The following is a 17,961-nucleotide window of genomic DNA, read 5'->3' as shown; positions in this document are numbered from 1 at the left end:
ACTTAAAAAAAAAAAAAAAAGACATTAGCCTGGTTATCAGGAGACTGGAGGTCTTCTTGGCCGGTTGTGTGAACTTGCCCTCTCTGGACCTCATCGTTCTCTTCTGCAACGTGGGAGGTCTCTGAGATTATATCTCTGTTCTTGCCAATCTTTTTTTTTTTTTTTAATGTTTATTTTTGAAAGCGAAAGATAGAGCGTGAGCAGGGAAGGGGCAGAGAGAGAGGGAGACACAGAATCGAAAGCAGGCTCCAGGTTCTGAGCTGTCAGCACAGAGCCTGACGCAGGGCTCGAACTCACAAACTGCAAGATGACCTAAGCCGAAGTCAGACGCTTTACCAACTGAGCCACCTAGGTGCCCCTGTTCTTGTCAATCTTGTTCTTTGACCACCCTTAGCAAGTGCCTCTGTGCTGAGCGTCATGCTAGGTCCACAGTGCCAAAGAACTGCAACAGTCAGCACGTATTTCCTGGATGTCCCTGGGGGGTCTGGTCCCCCAGAAAAGTAGCTGGAGGAGTCATTGTAGTCAGGGAAGTGGCTCCTGCAGGGGCCCTGAAGCTGACATACCGTGGGCATTGGGTGGAAACCTCAACAGACTGATGAAGACTGGAATAGGGAGGTACAGGAAGGGAGCGTAGGAGATGAAGTTGGAGAGATGGTAGAGGGGGTTAGAGTATTGGCTGGGTAAATTGGACTGAATCCTAAGGCTTCAGTAGGGCAATGTCATGTGCAAAAGTTCTTCTTGTCCTCTGGTCAGTCTCTCCTTGGCCTTCTGAGTTTCACCCCAAGAGCATTGTGTAGAATTCTCACTTTCACGGCCAGTCAGCTCCCCACTCCCCAGGTGAATACTTCTTGGTACATTTAGTTGTTCAATGTCTTTCCCCCCATGGGTCTGTAAGCTCCAAGGGTGGGATCCAGAGTCTTGCACATAATAAGTGTTCAATAAATATTTGTTGGATAAAGGGAGAGGGCCCTCTTGCCCTGTAGTTAAAAATTTTTTGCTTTTGAAAAAAATTATTGTTACCTATTTATGGGAAATCTCTACATCATCTCAATTTTACTGTGAACCTACAACTTTAAAAAATTGTTGTAAAAATCACAATTGTATGGCGTTGGATCATTCATAATTTTTGGTTTATGGTACTTTATCATTTGCTGGTCCAGGTGTGGCCCTCTTCTAGCTTATTTGTGTGTACAATTTACTTATTGGTATAAAGGACACCAATGAGACTATGGCCTGGCTAAAAACCCAGAGCGTTTCCCATAACTTCTATCCATCCATGCACTCCGTCTTTCCCATCTCTGTGCCTGGGTAACCCGCACTCTGAAATCTTGTCTATCGTTATCAGGTTTTTTGTTGTTTCGTAGTAGTATCAAACATGTAACTAAACCCACCCTACAGTTTTGCCTTTATGAACTTTCAGGAAGGTCATATTTATTGTTCCTTTTTGCGCTTCTTTTCTCCACATTATGCAGCTCCTGTTCATCCATATTGTCACGTGAAGTCAACTGTCCTCTACTTTCACTGCTTGGAATATACCACAACCTGTTGATTGCTTTTGTCGCCAGTGAGCATTTGGGTTGTTTCCATTTTTTGGCAATTACAAAAAGTGCTGCTGAGAATATTTTTAGACTCCTATCTTGGTGCACGAGTGTTTCAGTATCTCTAGGGAGGGTTTTTCAACCTTGGCAGTACTGACATTTTGGACTGAATTTTTCTTTGTCGCGGGGGACGGTCCTGTACGTTTGCAAGATATTTAGCAGCATCCTTGGCCTCTACCTGCCAGGAGACGGTAGCACCTGCTCCCCAGTCGTGACAACTAAAAAGATCTCCATTGACAAATGTCCCCTGGGGGATGAATCACCCTAGTCAGAAGCACTGCTCTGGGGTATAGTAGTGCCATCAAGCAGTGGCACTGCTGGCTCATGGTACGGGAATTTAACTTGACATGATAAAAAATATACGTTCTTTTTCCTAAGTGCACGCTCCTGTCAGCAATATGTGAGTCAGACGACCTATAGTCTCTTCAGCGCTTGGTGTTTCCAGACGTCTTAATTTTTCCAAGCAGAGATAAGATGGTATCTCACTGTGGTCTTAATTTATATGTCCTGATTGCTAGGTTAAACTATCTCTTCATACATGTTTATGGGCCATGATCACATGTTTTGCACAATTTTATAGTTGTGTTTTTATTTTTAAAATATGTTTTGTATATTTTTGATATGAGTTTATGTCTGTTAGGTGTGCTGAAATGCCTTCTCTGAATTTGTGGCTTTACTTTTCCTCACCCATAGTATTTTGGCCCTAGAATATACTTTAATACTGTTTTAAATGTTTCTGTTGTACTTTTGAAAGGCTCAGCAACATTCATTGTCCTGTTTGTTTAATTTTTTTTTAAATGCTTATTTATTTTAGAGAGACAGAGACAGAGAGCAAGTAGGGGAGGGGCAGGGAGAGAGGGAGACACAGAACCTAAAGCAGGCTCCAGGCTCCAAGCTGTCAGCACAGAACCCGACTCGGGTCGTGAACTAAGGAACCGTGAGATCATGACCTGAGCCAAATTTAGATGCTTAACTGATTGAACCACCCAGGTGCTCCTGTTTGGTTGTGTTTGTGTTGTTTGGTTTTTGAAGCCTAAGAAATGTGACATCAGCCTGAGACCCAAATTTGGGAAGTAAGGTTGGCTTTGAAGAAAACTCTGCCCTACAGAATTGGTCAGACTATGGGCCTCTCAGTGTCTTTTCCAACGTGGAAGGGGTGGTCTCCAGTTTGAGACTATTGTAAAAAGGAAAGTGCCTATTGGGTTCACAGTAGACCTGTCCCCTGCAGTAACTCCCCATCAGTTAAAAACAAAACACCCCTAGTGGTATTTGAAAAACAAGGGCCAAAGGCCCAGAATTCTTTTTGCACAAATATAAACAAAGTTAAGTTCTACTTTAAGAGAAAATTCAGCGAGGGGAAAAGCAAAATTGTCTGAACTTATTCTTCATCTTAAATATGATCAGCATAAAAGATTCTGTTTGACTAATTTCTTCACGGTCTGAAACTAAAATCAAGCATAGAAATTCCCGCATACCGTGAGGCAGTATTTCTTTCTCCATCCATTTGGATAGGAGGGCAAGGCCAGTGCTTTGACCATAGGGCATTCTGTAAGTGGGCCCTCCAAGTAGGTCATTGTGCTGCCTGCCCTGGTCGTGTCCTGCCACTCATGAGAGTAAAGCCATGGCACACACAAGTCATGTGACAGTTTGGTGCAGACTCAGAAGCTGTTGAGCCCAAGGGAGACAGTTTGGTAATAAGCTTAGAGGGATACATAGGGGAATATCTCTGAGACCTTGGTGTAGGCAAAACAATTTAAACCAGGACACAAAGGGTACTAACTATCAAAAAAGATAAGTAGGACTTCATTAAGATTAAGAATTTTTGTTTATTAAAAAAACACCATGACTGGGGCGCCTGGGTGGCTCAGTCGGTTGAGCGACTGGCTTCGGCTCAGGTCATGATCTCGCGGTCCGTGAGTTCAAGCCCCGCGTCGGGCTCTGTGCTGACAGTTCAGAGCCTGCAGCCTGCTTCTGATTCTGTATCTCCCTCTCTCTCTGTCCCTAACCCCCTCGCATTCTGTCTCTGTCTCTCTCAAAAATAAATAAACTTAAAAAATAAATAAATAAACCCACCATGAGGGGCACCTGAGCTTCTGACTTTGGCTCAGGTCATGATCTTATGGTTCATGAGTTCGATCCCTGCATTGGGTTCTCTGCTGTCAGCTCAGAGCCCACTTCGGATCCTCTGTCCCCCTCTATCTCTGCCCCTTCCCCTCTCATGCTCGCTTATGCTCTCTCTCTCGTTCTGTCTCTCAAAAATGAATAAACATTAAAAAAAAAAAAGTAAAAAATGACACCGTGAGGTGAGTCCAAAGGCAACCCACAGGGAGGGAAAAGATTCTTGCAACACATTAAGTATGACAGAAGGACTTGTCCCCAAATTATATGAAGAAGTACAAATCAAAAATAAAAATACAACCTGGATTTAAAACAATGGGCGAAGTACTTATATTTCAGAAAGAGGATATCTGAATGGAGAGTCCCGAAAAGTATGACAAAAGTGCCCAGCTTCACTAGTCATCAGAGAAAGGAAACTCAGATCACAGTGAGATGTTGCTACACACAGATTAGATGGCTAAAATGAAACAGACAAAACTCAAAAAGAAAAACAAAAACCACCAAATCTTGGCAAGGATGTAGAGCAGGCAGTGTATTCATATACTACTTATGGGAATTTAAATTTACCAGGTCATTTAAAAAAATTTTTTTAATGTTTATTTTTTCTTGAGACAGAGACAAAGCATGAACAGGGGAGGGGCAGGGAGAGAGGGAGACGCACAATCAGAAACAGGCTTCAGGCTCTGAGCTGTCAGCACAGAGCCCCACACAGGGCTCGAACCCACGGACCGTAAGATCATGACCTGAGCCAAAGTCGGATGCTTAACTGACTGAGCCACCCAGGCGCCCCTACCAGGTCATTTTTAAAAACTGTTTAACAGTTCCTGATAAAGATGAACCCAAGCGTATCATATGACCAATAAATGTCATTCCTAGATAACATACTGCATAGTAATATGTACATGTGTTCTATTAAAGACCTGTGCTACAATGTTCGTAATAGCCCTGTTCAAAATAACCCCAAACTGAAAAGTGTCTGGTTATCATCAGCAGTAGAATGGGTAAACTATATTGTGCTCTATTCATACAAGGGAGTGTTATATAACAATGAGAATGAATGGTCTGCAATGACCTATAACAGTGTAGATGAGTCTCCCAAGTGTTACATTGAACAAAAGAAGCTGGATATGGTACGATTCCTTGTAGATAAAAGAAAACCAGGCCAGGCTAACTGACCTCTGCTGTCTGAAGTGAGGGAGGGAAGGGAAGCAGTCGGAAGGGAGCATTAGGGGAGTGCTGGTTTTATGGATGTGTTTATTTTGCGAAACTTCAGTGATTTGTGTACTTTTCTGAATGTACTTTATACTTCAGTGAAAAGAGAAAACAAGCGGAGGACAGTGGGGGGCAAAAGGGTTGAAGATGTTGGGAAAATGATGCCTGGGGTGGGGAGTGGTGAATTCTGGAGGACTGAGGGCGAGAAGGAGCTGGCAGCATTGAGAGGGTAGAGGATGGCCACGAGGAGATGACAGTGGAGCTCTGGCGGGAGGTGAATGAGAGCTAGGGGGTGAATGAGGGCTTGTGGTCGTGGAGGGGTGGGGTGGGGGAGGAGGTTTGGATGTAAGATCTCCAAGGTGGACCGGTTCTGTTTGATGGTGAGGTCCAGGGTGGGAGGGGCTGAAGTGACAAAAGGTGAAGGTTACTGGAATTCAAGAACACAAGGGATTGATATGTCCACGGGGCCTGGGCTAGGTGTTCTGTGTGGGCCATGACAGGAGTCACGTGTTGACAGGGCTTAGAGCCCAAAGGAGGGTAGTGACTCAGTTATCGAGGCCTGTACTCATGTAGCTGCAAGGACAACACCCAAATTAAACTGTCTTAAGCAAGAGTGAGAATTTACTATCTTCCGTTAGCAAAAGGCGAGGGCGGAGCTTCAGCAGTACCGGATCCAAGGGTTAAACTTGTCGTGGGATTGCTACCTGCTCCCACGCCCACACTCTGCTCTCCGTGGGTCGTGGGTCGGCTGCAGGCAGCCTTTCTCCACCAGGAACAGCAGGCGGCCCCGCACTTAGGCCACCCTCACGGTTACTCATCGCCGGAGGCACCAGGAGAAATCCCAGAGGTGACAGTTGTGACTCCACCCGGGCCACCTGTCCACCCTCCAGGTGGAAATAGATCAGCGTGCCCTGCACCACGTACACTGAGAGTGAGGGAGTGGCTTGTAAACCATGTGTCCCCCCCACCCCCACCCTGCCATGAAGGTGAGTTCCAGATTGGCCTGACCCTCAGTGGTTTCTAACCAGCATGGTGAGGTGAGGACTCTGTGCCTTCTGCGGGAGCTGGACATCCCCAAGGACACTCCTGCATGGTTCCGTGTGGAGGAGGAAAACCACAGCAGGGCCCTGCCCGAGGCCGGAAGCTGCTCGGAACCGCGTGTGGGGGGAGCAGGGCAGCGGCAGCCAGCCAACTTGACAAAGAAATTCGGCCTGTGCCGGGTTATTGTATCTCTGCCCACATTCAGATTTCCTCATCTCAGAACTGTCTCCTTTCTCCTCTCAGACTGTGTTCTTTTCATCTCAGCCAGCTGGCTGGTTGGTTTTTTGTTTCATCTTCCCGTTTGTAACACTCACCTCGCTTTTCCATCTTGTCTCTGTGCATTTCTCTTTGCCTTGCCTTGTCTCAGGGAAGAGGAGGAGGAGGAGGAAGAAGAGCAACCAGTCACGGAGCCCAATTCAGAGGAAGAGAGAGAGGATGATGCCCCCTGTCGGGGCAAGGACAGGTACCGAGCCTGGACACTCCCAGGCTCCCACTAATGGCCCGAGGTTCCTTCCTAATAGATAGTTTGCAGCCAGCCACCTTTCAGGTCTCCCTTCCTCACTGGCTTCCACTGGCAAACCTTTTCCCTGAGCACGGAGCCACAGAGCGACTAGTTTTGTAGAAATAACTGAGCACGTGTTCATTAGAGAACCACACTTTCCCTTCCTTAGGATGCTTTATGGAAAACTCACCCTGCTCCTCCCTCCCTCATTAGTGCTTTGGCTTAGTCAGATTGACAGTGACTAGAAGGATGTTCATCTCTGATCAGAAAAAGTTATTAACTCTTCCAGCATTGTAATAAGGATAATTCCATGTGTCTCCTTCTTCCTACTAATTTTACTAATGTAATATTTGCTAAACTGGCACAGGTAGCTACGTTGTTAATGATGCAGCTCTGCTTTTTATCCAAGTGGACAGGAGTACTTTTTCATCCCCTGCAGCCCAGAAAATTTTCCTGTTATTTATTTTCATACCCAGAATAAGTAACATGGTTGGTTCTACGGCCTTTTGAGGGAGTTTAGTGTCCTCTGCTCATACCTTTCCAATATACATTCTTTCTGTCTTCAGGCAATGTTAACAGATACAGGCACCTTGCAGATATTTTTTACTTTTATAGATATTTTCCCCAAATGATGTGTTTATAAAAAATAAAAATTGATCGCAGGCAATCTCATTTTCTAGTATTCAAAAGTAATTCTAAAGTCGAATGTTTTTTCATTTAATTGATTACCACTGCAAATGGACTCCTTTACTGTTTTTCTGCAAATAAGCAAAATCAAAGAGATCTTGGATAAATTAGGGTGAAACCTCTTTCTTACCAACTTCAAAGTCGGTGTGATTCTTTGCCGCCTGGCCTCTCTGTCCAGACCACCAGTGCACATAAAAGTGGCCGTTTGATGTGCTGAGACACCCACCATTCCCAGGGGCCGTGGAATCTTCTGTGATCTGACAAACTAGTGATTGTTTCCCTGCTTTGGAAATAAATGTCTGGGAAGAAGTCAGCAGGATGCGGGTGCCAAGAGAGGGAAGGAATGGCCCAGTCACAAAGAGTGAGCCACACAGGTCAGAATGGGGGAGGGGGGTTAGAAAGGTTGCTATTAGAGCCCCTCACCTCGCCTATCTGGAGCTGCCATGCCTGAGGGGAATGGTATTCAGTTAGGGGTGCTCTGGGAAGGGAGGAAGTTTGGTTGGTAGTCCCACCTTAGGTTGAAAATTAACCACAGGGAATCATGTAGAAATCAGTAATACACTGGTATGGCTCCATATGTGTTTAAATGTACATGTTCTGTCTCACCTACACAAACCCATCCCCCCTTGGCTATTCTCATGGGACAGCACCTAGGACCAGAGAGAAGAATCTGACTTTGAAGGGTAACCTTCAAAACATCCCTCCTGATGTGCTGTCTTTACATAGGATTGTTACTTACATAGGTAGATGGTTATTTACTGTTTTGAAAGATCTTTTAAAAAATTTTTTTTAATATTTATTTTTGAGAGAGACGGCACACGAGCAGGGGAGGGGCAGAGAGAGAGGGAGACACAGAATCTGAAGCAGGCTCCAGGCTCCAAGCTGTCAGCACAGAGCCTGATGGTAGGGCTCGAACTCACGAGTTGTAAGATCATGACGTGAGCCGAAGTCGGACACTTAACCAACTGAGCCACCCAGGCACCCCTGAAAGGTCTGTTTTCTTTATGACCTGATGCTGGAGGGCATTCTTGAACAAACTGCAGTTAGGCTTTTCAGTTTTAGGAAATAAAGTTGTGCATACCGGGACTTGACCTTGACAGTTACTAAGGCACTCATTAACTTTGAGCTGGATATATTTATTTCCTGGCATAATCCCACCAGACCTTAAAGTGGCAAGAAAGATTCTGCTTACTTCTGCTGGGTTGGTGTCCTTCACAGCTTGCCCTGCCTGCTGCCTGCTGCTTTGTGTATGCCAACCCCATGTCCCCACTGTGTGTGTGTGTGTGTGTGTGTGTGTGTGTGTGCCAGACCTGGGCTGAGACTGCAGTGAGTTCTCATCCCATTCTCCCCTCGAGCCAGGGCAACTGGTATGTCCCTGCCCTTCTATATAGAGGGAGCTCTGAATCTGAGCTAGGAGAGAAAACAGCTCCCATCCGATTCCCAATGGGCATGGCTGGGAGTCTAGTTCTCCGAGAGAGGGACTGTGGTTTTGAAAAATGCAGAGTTTAACGGAGATGCTCAGGTTATAAGGGTGTATTTCAAAATATCTAAGTGGTCCAAATCCAGTCCTGTGAAGGTGGAAAAGTTTTATAACTGTGGCAGAATTGGGCTGCCTGAAGGAGTCCAGATGGGCTTAGTCGTGGAGATAGGTCGTGGGAAAAGTGTGAAATGGACAAAATTTGACTTTATCATGCCAGTCCCTCCTTGCTGGCTCTTGGTACTCCTGGCAAGAGACTAGCATCTCTTTTCTTTTTCCTTTTCCATACTTCCTTTCAAGAATGCACCTGAAAGCCGTGACCTAAAGTATGGGGCTTGGGGGATGCATCTTCCTTAAGACTGGGCTTTTTAGGAGGAGGACAGAACCTTGATTTGACCAAGAGAAAGAAATGCAATTCAAATTGTGGAAATTCAGGTGCCAACACAACCATTGGGGAGAAACTGGGGAGGCTTGGGAAGCCATTGAAGAAGAGCCTTAGGGGCTCTGTTAAATTCTCCACACAAAAGCCTCTGAAATGCCCAGATGCCATACTGGTTTGCAAGGATGTGTCCTTGCCCTCAGCAAGTCTTGCCTCCCAGATGGACAAGCTCAGGGCGCCAGGATTTTTGAACAAACCAAAGCTTCTGTTGGCCGGCCAGCTTTCATGCTGCAGCTCAAGAAACATAGCTGGATTCTGAAGTTAAGTGGCCGTAGCAGTAGTGGGGGTTTGTGTGTCTTTTTCTCTTTCCTAACCTTCACTTCCCTTTCCTTCCCTGTTTGCCCTCCACCCTGCTGGGTCGGCAGAGAGGCTCGCCCTGCCTCTGACCAGAGCCCTGCTGGAAAGGATACTGCTCCCCAGAGCTCAGCTCTCCCTACTGCTTCGAATGCCGCCTCCCAGGGAAAACGATGTCCAGCCAGCACTGCAGTGGGGGGCCCCTTGCGCAGCAGGTCCTCTGGGCCTGCCCTCGTGCTGCCACCCCTGACCCCTGCCTCTGCCTCCCGGCCCTCTTCCTCCGCGCCTGGCCCCCCGAAGGCATCACCGACCATAGAAAAGCTGCCCTATGTGCCCCACAGCCCCTTCCACCTCTTCTCCTATGACTTTGAGGATTCGCCCTTACCCACCAAGGAAAAGGAGGCTGAGGCCCAGAAGGAAAGCAGGTAGATCCAGCCACCTGGAGGCCCGTGTGAGCTTAATCCAGGGAAGGAGACAGCATGTTACTTGTACTGACTGGCTTGTCCTCTGCTGTGCGTGTGTGTGTGGATTCCAATCCGAGCAGAGGGCGGTGGTGGTGTAAACTAACTCCCTGGCCACTAACTAAACAATTACCAGGATTTAGGCAGGAGGCAGAGGAAAACTGCCGTGTGTTTGAATCAAAGAGCTCTTCTGTTATAACACAGTTACTAAAAATGGATTTTTAAACCTTAGGTTTTTAAAAACATGCATGGTCTGACAATATCTATGCATTTCACACCTTACTGTGTGGGGTGCATCTCGTTTGACCTACCGAATACAGTGAAGTGCTGTGCCCCTTCCTATGCAGCGTTTTGAGTGGGATTTTCCTTCCTTTAACAGTCCCTCTGATTCTCTCCATTTGAGCACATACTCTGCCTCTGAGCCTTACAACTTCCGGTCTTTCTCTTCTAATAGGTGGGTGTCTTTATTTTCTCTCTCTTTTCTCCAGCTTTCTGCTTTTATTCTTTTTTAAAAAAAAATTATTTTTTGAGAGACACAGAGTGCGAGTGGGGGCGGGGCAGAGAGAGGAGGAGACACAGAATCCGAAGCAGGCTCCAGGCTCTGAGCCGTCAGCACAGAACCCGACGTAGGGCTCGAACTCCCAAACCGTGAGACATGACCTGAGCTGAGGTCAGACAATCGACCGAGCCACCCAGGCACCCGTTTTTATTCTAATATATACATATTTCTTTCACAGATTGCTCATAGCTCCCTGCGAGAGGCCAGTTGCCCTTGGAATCCCTTCACAGGCATTAACACAATTACATTGTTGAAGTGTGAGCACTGCAATAATTCTTACAACAATTGGAGAGGGGAGCAGAGGGAGGGCAGTGTGCAAATCGGAACCGCACGAGGAATTTTTAGCAGGTGCTTGTCCCATGCCTGTGTGCCTGCCCGACACTATTATTGCCTGGGTTAGGAGCTCTACAGAGCGGGGAATGGGCAACCAAGGGTTTGAATATTTTGAACAATCAATTGTTCAAAATCAATGATTGATCATACTTGTGGCTGCTCCCATCTTAGAGTAATAATAATTGATAACATTTATTTATTATGAGCCAGGCCCTGTACTTTCCATGAAATTAGCATTTCAAAGCATCACTTAACCCTTAAGAAGTAGTTTATATTACTATCCCTTATTTACCATGAGGAAACTGAGGCACAGAGAGCTAGGGAAGTGGGGAGTGGTTTCTGCCCCAAGCATCCTGGCCCAGCTTCTGGTCCTAACCTGTGCGTTGTACAGGCCTCTCTTTTAGAGAGTCTGTCTCTTTCCTTTCTGGGGTCATCTACAGATAACTCCAAATGCCAGACCTTGAACCCTGGCCTCTCCCTGCCAGGGTTCTTGAGGCAAGTCCTTGTCAGCAAAATGCTTTTGCCAGAGAGTCTGTGTCTGGGGTACCCTTGGCCTGGGTGTCCAGTAAGAAGTTACGCCTTATCTCGAGTGAAGGCTTATCGGACACAGACCTGGAGAATGGCTCTTTCACACCACTGATAGAACCAGTTGCGGTGTGTGTCAGATTTTCCATCTAATACAAAGAAGAATTAATCTAGAACTGTGATCATCAACCTTTTCTCCCCACATACAACCTAAAAATATTTTCGAACTTCCCTCAAAGTTTTAAATAGCCTGTCTGAAGTTTTTTGTTGTGACTTTAAAGTTGTAAAAGACGTGATCTTTCTGTCGTACATGTGCTTTAAATTCATTTTTGTCAAAGGGCACCCGGGTGGCTCAGTCAGTTAAGTGTCTGATTTCTTTTCGGGTCATGATCTCACGGTTCATGAGATCGAGCCCCGTGTTGGGCTCTTCACTGATAGTGAGGAACCTGCTTGGGATTCTCTCTCTCTCTCTCTCTCTCCCTCCCTCCCTCCCTCCCTCCCTTCCTCTCCCTCTCCCTGTCTCCCTGTCTCCCTGTCTCCCTGTCTCCCTCTTCCCCTCCCCTGTGCTTTCTCTGTCTCTCTCTCAAATAAAATAAGTATTTTTTTAATGTTTATTTTTGAGAGAGAGCATGTATGCACGCACAAGTGGGGGAGGGACAGACAGAGGATCCAAAGTAGGCTCTGTGCTGACAATAGCCCAGTGTGGGGCTGGAACTCATGAACCATGAGGTTGTGACCTGAAGTCAAGACACTTGACCTACTGTGCCCCCCGGGCACACCTAAATAAATAAACATTAAAAAAATATATAAATTCATTTTTGTGAAAACCTTGGGGTTTCACATTTAAGTGATTAAATTTTAGGAAACACCTACGTATGCCTAATTGGCAAAGCCTGTCCTCAATGAGACTTTATTTCTGTCAGAAAAAGTCCAACGTCATATTTCAATTCAAATACGCACCTATGCATCCCTGTGACAACCATCTCACTTCTAGAATTGAGAGGCAAAACCGGACAGACTGGGGGGTATTTGAATTAACTGCTCAGGTATTTGCAAAACCAAAGGAGTGGGAAAATGCATTATGCTTGTTTTATTTCCATAATATCATTTCAACACAATTCATTGGTAGATGGGCAGGTAGATAGAGATGACATGTGAGACTTGCTCTGAGGTTACTCCTGGGTACAGCAGCGCTGTCTCCTTCCACAGTATTTCTTCATATATATATATTTTATATGTATATATATATACATTTTTTTTAAGTTTATTTATTTCAAGACAGAGCCAGTGTGAGTAGGGGAGGGGCAGAGAGAGAATCCCAAGCAGGCTCCGCACTGTCAGCACAGAGCCTGATATGGGGCTTGAACTCACGTGAGATCATGACCTGAACTAAACCAGGAGTCAGACACTTAACTGGCTGAGCCACCCAGGGGCCCCTTCCTCAGTATTTCTTAAGGAATTCCCTCAGGAGTGAGGCTTTCCTACACTCTTCCTTTGCCTGGCACCCTGGAGGCTTTTCAGCTCAAAGCATTGCCCCACATTGATTCGGCCTCGGTGAAGGTGTTGCTTTTTTTTCCCCCTGAGAGTGGAAGGCCATCGTGGAAAGGGAGGCAGGGAAGAGAACTTGGAGACTCTAGGAGTGGCCACAGGCAGACCCGTTTTTAAGAAAAGAGCAGCTATGGAACTTGGGGCTCTAAGACACATTTCCTCTTGTTTCCAGGATGGCTTTGTATGCCTCCAGGAGTGTGTGAACTCCAGTTTGAGTACCTTCAAACTACAGGTTCTCTAGGAGTCTCTTCTAGGTCTAAACTTCCAGGCTTATTGGATCATTCACATGACTTTTATGGAGGGCGTCCAACATGGCTCTTATGTCCTCCAAGAACAGTATCTGTGTACAAGTTAAGAGCTGTACATTTGACGGGAATAAAAATAACTTGGCAATCTCATCTTCCCCAGCAGGGTGGTGTTAGCCCATGATGGTCATTCTGGACTTTCTAGTGATGGTCTCAGAGCCTCTGATGGGGCTTTCCTGGATCTAGGTCCTTTCCACTTGGTCTTTGCTACTGCTTACAGTCCTAGGGGACAGGAGTAAGAGGAACATAAATGAATGAATATACACATAAATTTACAAAAACAGCCTCATGCTTGTGAATAAGGTTTGACTTATATTTAACTGAGAAATTCTTACAATTTTTAATTATTTGACAGGAATTCGAATGCTGTATAAATACTGTTTGCACCTATTAGTTTTCTGATGTTCACTCACTGTGGTTTTCATGGGGTCTGTAACTGCTCAGTGGTTGAGTGCAGTGGAACTGGTTATAGCAGGCACCAACTGATTAGTCAGTACAAAGAACCAACGGGAAAAAGTACAGTGAACCAAGTGAGATGTATGATCCAGTTCGTTTGGCTGAAATTGAGAAGCAAAATTGAACAGACTGTGAGGTATTTGAATTAATTGCTCAGCCATTAGAAAAACCAAAGCAGGGGGAATATGCATCATGCTTGGTTTTATTTCCATAACGTCATTTAAACTCAGTTATGGTAACGTAACCCTCTTAAAACATTCTACAGGATGTCCACTTTGGGTCAGAAGGGGGTTGTTTTAGATGCTTACAGGGAATAACAAGCCAAGGGTCCAGGCAGCTGGGTGACACAGGGCTGGTATCTAGGCCCGGGGGCTCTGTCTCCCTGAGGACTCCAAGCTCTTGACGGCAGCCTCCTTCCCTGCCCATGTCACAGTGCTTTCTGCCTGCTTCTCTCCCTCTTCTTTGCTCCTGAGTTTTTTTCACCCTTCTCTACTGCTTCCTTTCTTTGTATGTTCCTCTCACCCTTTGCTTTTCTGCCTTCTCTATGCCCTGTGGTTTGGGAGCTCTCTTAAAAACTCAGTCCAACCCTCACATGGAGAAGCAGTTAACCTGTTAGGCATGTACATGTTGGGTTTTTAAAGAGAAAAGAAAAGGGATGCCCAGAAACCATGTCCCATGAGAGTGATGTGTTGGCTGAGGATGATGTAGTGAAACTGTGTGATCGGAGTCTCCCTCTGCCTGGTGGCATGCCTGTGTAGTGACACAGGCCTGACCTGTGATGCCAAATAAATAATAAGACCCATAGCTAAGCAGACCAGACTTAGCAGCACAGGGTAGAGTTGGGGTAATAAAAATGTTTTATTTATCATTATAATGATATAATTTATGAGGGAAAATGGAAAATATATCTCTCTAGTCCACTTTGTAAAATAGCCTGTTTCTGATTTTTTTCTACACATAGCTTTTGACCTTTGTGAATATTTTTGTACAGTTGAAATCAAACTATAAATATTATATTCTGATATTGTATTTCAGCCTGTATATAAACATTTTCTATACTATCATTTACAGAATTGGCCATCATTTGTAATCATTGCATATTATTCCACGGATATTCGATCACACGTTTTAACCATTCTTGCGTTGTTACCTGGTTGGGTAATTTCCAGGTTTTTTTCACCATGGTCTCAATAATGCTCCTGTATTGCCATGCATGACATTTTCAGTATACAAATAACCATAAGGTTATGCTAGCTTTCCAAAAGGAGGCTTACTCTGTCAAAGGATATCCACATTTGAAGTTAAGGTTCTTCCCAGAATGGTTAGTGCTGGCTTCTGTTGATGGGAGTTTGAACTGGATTCACTGTGTGCAGGAAGGTCTTTGTGCACTTATCGCATAGTGACCCATAGGGTCTCACGCACCCAAGTGTCCCCAACCAGTTTAGGAGAAGCAGTCAGCCCTGACTTGCAGCTGAGTAGGTTGAGAGGCAGATCATTGGGTCTCATCTGTAACTAATCATGAGTGTCTGCCCCCCACCCCCCCCCCCGCCCCGCCCCGCCCCGCCCCGCCACAAGGGCTTCAGGTGATGATTTGTTTTCTGGGAACACACTGAGTGATAATAAGCTAAAGGACAGCTATTCTGAAAACCGAAAGAAAACTCTAGAACTTTACTCATCCGGAAACTTGTCAGAGATGACTGGGAAATGATAAAGGCTCATTTAGACCCGGTGGCTGTACTTTGGGTTCAAAAGCAGCATTGGATGAAAGTGTGAACACATGTACCTCTAGCCAGCAGGCCAGTCCAGCAGGTCTGAGGACATTTTCTCCTTGGTCACTGGTCAGGTGACAAGATTACATTTAATGAATGACACTGATTTGGAAATACCTAAAACAGACTTTTTAATAAGATGTTTGTTTAGCTAATCATTTGGTATTTTCTACAGATCTTTGACGGATTTAACATTAATTGTACCGCCATGAGAGGCAAGAAGAATCTTCATAGATTCAAATGAACATAATTGGGATTCTTTATGTTAGCAAAAAATTTTAACGTACATTGGACAAACAAGGAAATGTGAAGGTTTTATTTAAACCCCTTGTCATAAATCTCTCTGCCCAGTGGTTTTGGCCTTTGGGAAACCTCTCTCATGAGAAAATGAAGCAGTTAGTAACTCTCTTGTAATTAGAAAAATCACTAATGGTGTTAGCATTTCCAAGCCTGTTTTTCTTGCAAAAATGAAGATAGTTTGCTAAGTGTTATTCAGTTACTGACTTGTACTCATTTCTCTCTCCTTCCACCCTGCTCCCTACCTTAAACTTCTGCACTGTTTAGATACAACAGCTTTGGCAACACCTCTTATCACTCAAGACCTTCTGGATCTGCTGTGCCCGCCACCCCCACGTCATCTCTTTCACCTCCGCAGGAGGCCAGGCTGGAAAGGTGAGTTTTATAAGAAGGAAGCTGATGGCTTTACCCTCCGGTGGAAGAAATCAGTTTGATGAAGAATGACTAACGGAAAAGAAATACAAAGCATAATCCAAAGTATTTTTCTGTACATAATATAGTCCAAAGGCAATAATATTTTCTTTCACACTATTTACTAAGTAAATATTTTATTAGAAGTGATATTTTTTAATGTCTCATCTCCCTATGTTCTTTCCATAGAAAGTATAAAAAAATTTGTTCCCAGTTACTTAAATGTGAAGGGTTTGATTGACCTATGAAAAACTGTTCTCGAATTTGTGTAAGGTCTGCATTTGGTCCTATAAACATCAGTTTTTATCTTTGAATGAACAATTCTATATAAGTCAGGAGGTAGTGGGCCTATTAAGGTCTGTACCTTAATGTAATTAATCCAGGACCTACCAGAAGGGAAAAGAATTGCATGGGTCCGTGGAAGGAATTTAACTTGGCAAGAGTATTAGACCACTAGAAATTAACTAACTATTACTTCTGGAAGCGAGTGATTGCACAAGGATGTGTTTACAAGGAAAAGGTAAGACCTGTAATTTTAGAACAATTAAAAACAGTTACCCTTATATGGCAAGAGTGCTGAGTTAGGGAAGACTGGCTGGGGTTCCAATTAGTCACTGGGAAGTTATTTAATCCTTGAGGGTAAAATGCCAGTTATGACAACTCTTACCTTAGAGGGTGGTTTTGATGAGCCACTGAAAAGGTACTCATTAAAGCATTATGTGAACCCCACCGTGTGGGTCCAGTGGGAAGTGACAATATGTGATGACAAGATATAACACCCAGCAGCGTGTGATTGATCAGAAATCTAGACATGAGCAATTCAAAATGATCATTTGCCTCAAATCCTGAATTTAAAACAAACTCGACCTGTATTCTATACTCTAATCATCTGTGTATTCTGAAGTGTGTTTTGCTGAACGTGGCTGGTGATTAGAGGTTTGGTTGGGATGTAGAGCAGGCAAGACCTTACAGCCCCAGGAAGAGGGGCTGTCCAATGAACTTTGCCTCCCCACACATGGTGTTAATTTCTAAGATGACACATAGGCTCCACATTGTCAAAATCTCAGGTTTCACAGCCCAGCATGGCCCTGGGCTGGGTGTATCTGGGCTTAGTAAGATCTTGTCCGTAAGATAAAAAGTTGATTTCCTTGAAGACACTGTACCCTTCGCCCTAGGGCACCTCTATTTGGGATCAGCTGAAATCACTGTGGTCCCAGAGAGGTCACCAGTGAAGAGGGTCCTTATCTAATGGGATGGGATATTGGGGTCCAAAGTCAGGAATATTAAAGTTTTACTGATGTTACTTCTCACATCTTGTTCCTGCTAGTCTGCCAGCTCCTTGGGAACAAGAACCAGGTCCCCTTCATTGCTGTGTCCCCCTTGGTACCTGGGGCCTGACTATGGCAGAGCCACAGTAAACACTAGTTGCAGGATCAGGTGAATTACCCACTCATTGGTTGGGGAACAGTGTGGAGGTCCCTGAAGTTGACAGGTTATCAGGATGGGAAGTTTATAGGTTTCCAAAGCCCTGGGCTTTAGGGGAGATTCCCCTATGGGTCCCCTTCCCATCCCCTGGAAACCCAGGTCCAGGTTTGAGCTGGAGGGTTAGGGGTGTAGGCTCTGGAAAGACTCTTGCCTGTGTCTCCTTCCCTGCTTGATCTGGCTGAGTGTCTCCTGGGGCCTGGGAAGGGGGGGTGGGCATTGGGCGGGAGCATTAAAAGAGGCAGGGTGGGGCTGGATCCCAGAGAGCCTTGAATGCCCTGGGGAGGAGGTGATGCTTCATCCTGAGACATCAGGGGCTGTTAGAGTTTTGAAGCAGCAGGTGGGGTGCTCTAATCTATCCATGAGTGGAGCCAGTGGGTCGAGGCTACAGGGACAGGGGCTGCTGTCTCTGAGTCTGAGAGGGCTGACCATGCCTAAGAAGGGCAG

At 45.3% G+C, this 17,961-nt stretch overlaps 1 protein-coding gene across 3 annotated transcripts in view; it reads left to right on the top strand.

The window, feature by feature from the left end:
- FHOD3 (formin homology 2 domain containing 3) overlaps positions 1–17,961 on the top strand; it is a 475,398-nt gene that overhangs the window by 344,075 nt on the left and 113,362 nt on the right. For 2 of the 3 annotated variants that reach the window (XM_047087061.1, XM_047087060.1), the window contains exon 11: positions 15,889–15,996. In XM_047087061.1, coding sequence (XP_046943017.1) covers positions 15,889–15,996 — 108 coding nt within the window. Of the gene's footprint in view, positions 1–6,330; positions 6,433–9,439; positions 9,794–10,208; positions 10,284–15,888; positions 15,997–17,961 lie in introns of all 3 variants that reach the window. The other variant, XM_047087059.1, reaches the window with a different exon arrangement.

The sequence above is a fragment of the Lynx rufus genome, unplaced genomic scaffold (genome assembly GCF_022079265.1).
Source record: "Lynx rufus isolate CCGP_SWC_20201006 ecotype Redwood Valley unplaced genomic scaffold, mLynRuf1.p SCAF_22, whole genome shotgun sequence".
Classification (NCBI taxonomy): Eukaryota; Metazoa; Chordata; class Mammalia; order Carnivora; family Felidae; genus Lynx; species Lynx rufus.
Note: the sequence above shows the minus strand (reverse complement) of the source record. Positions and strands in the feature narration are given on the sequence as shown.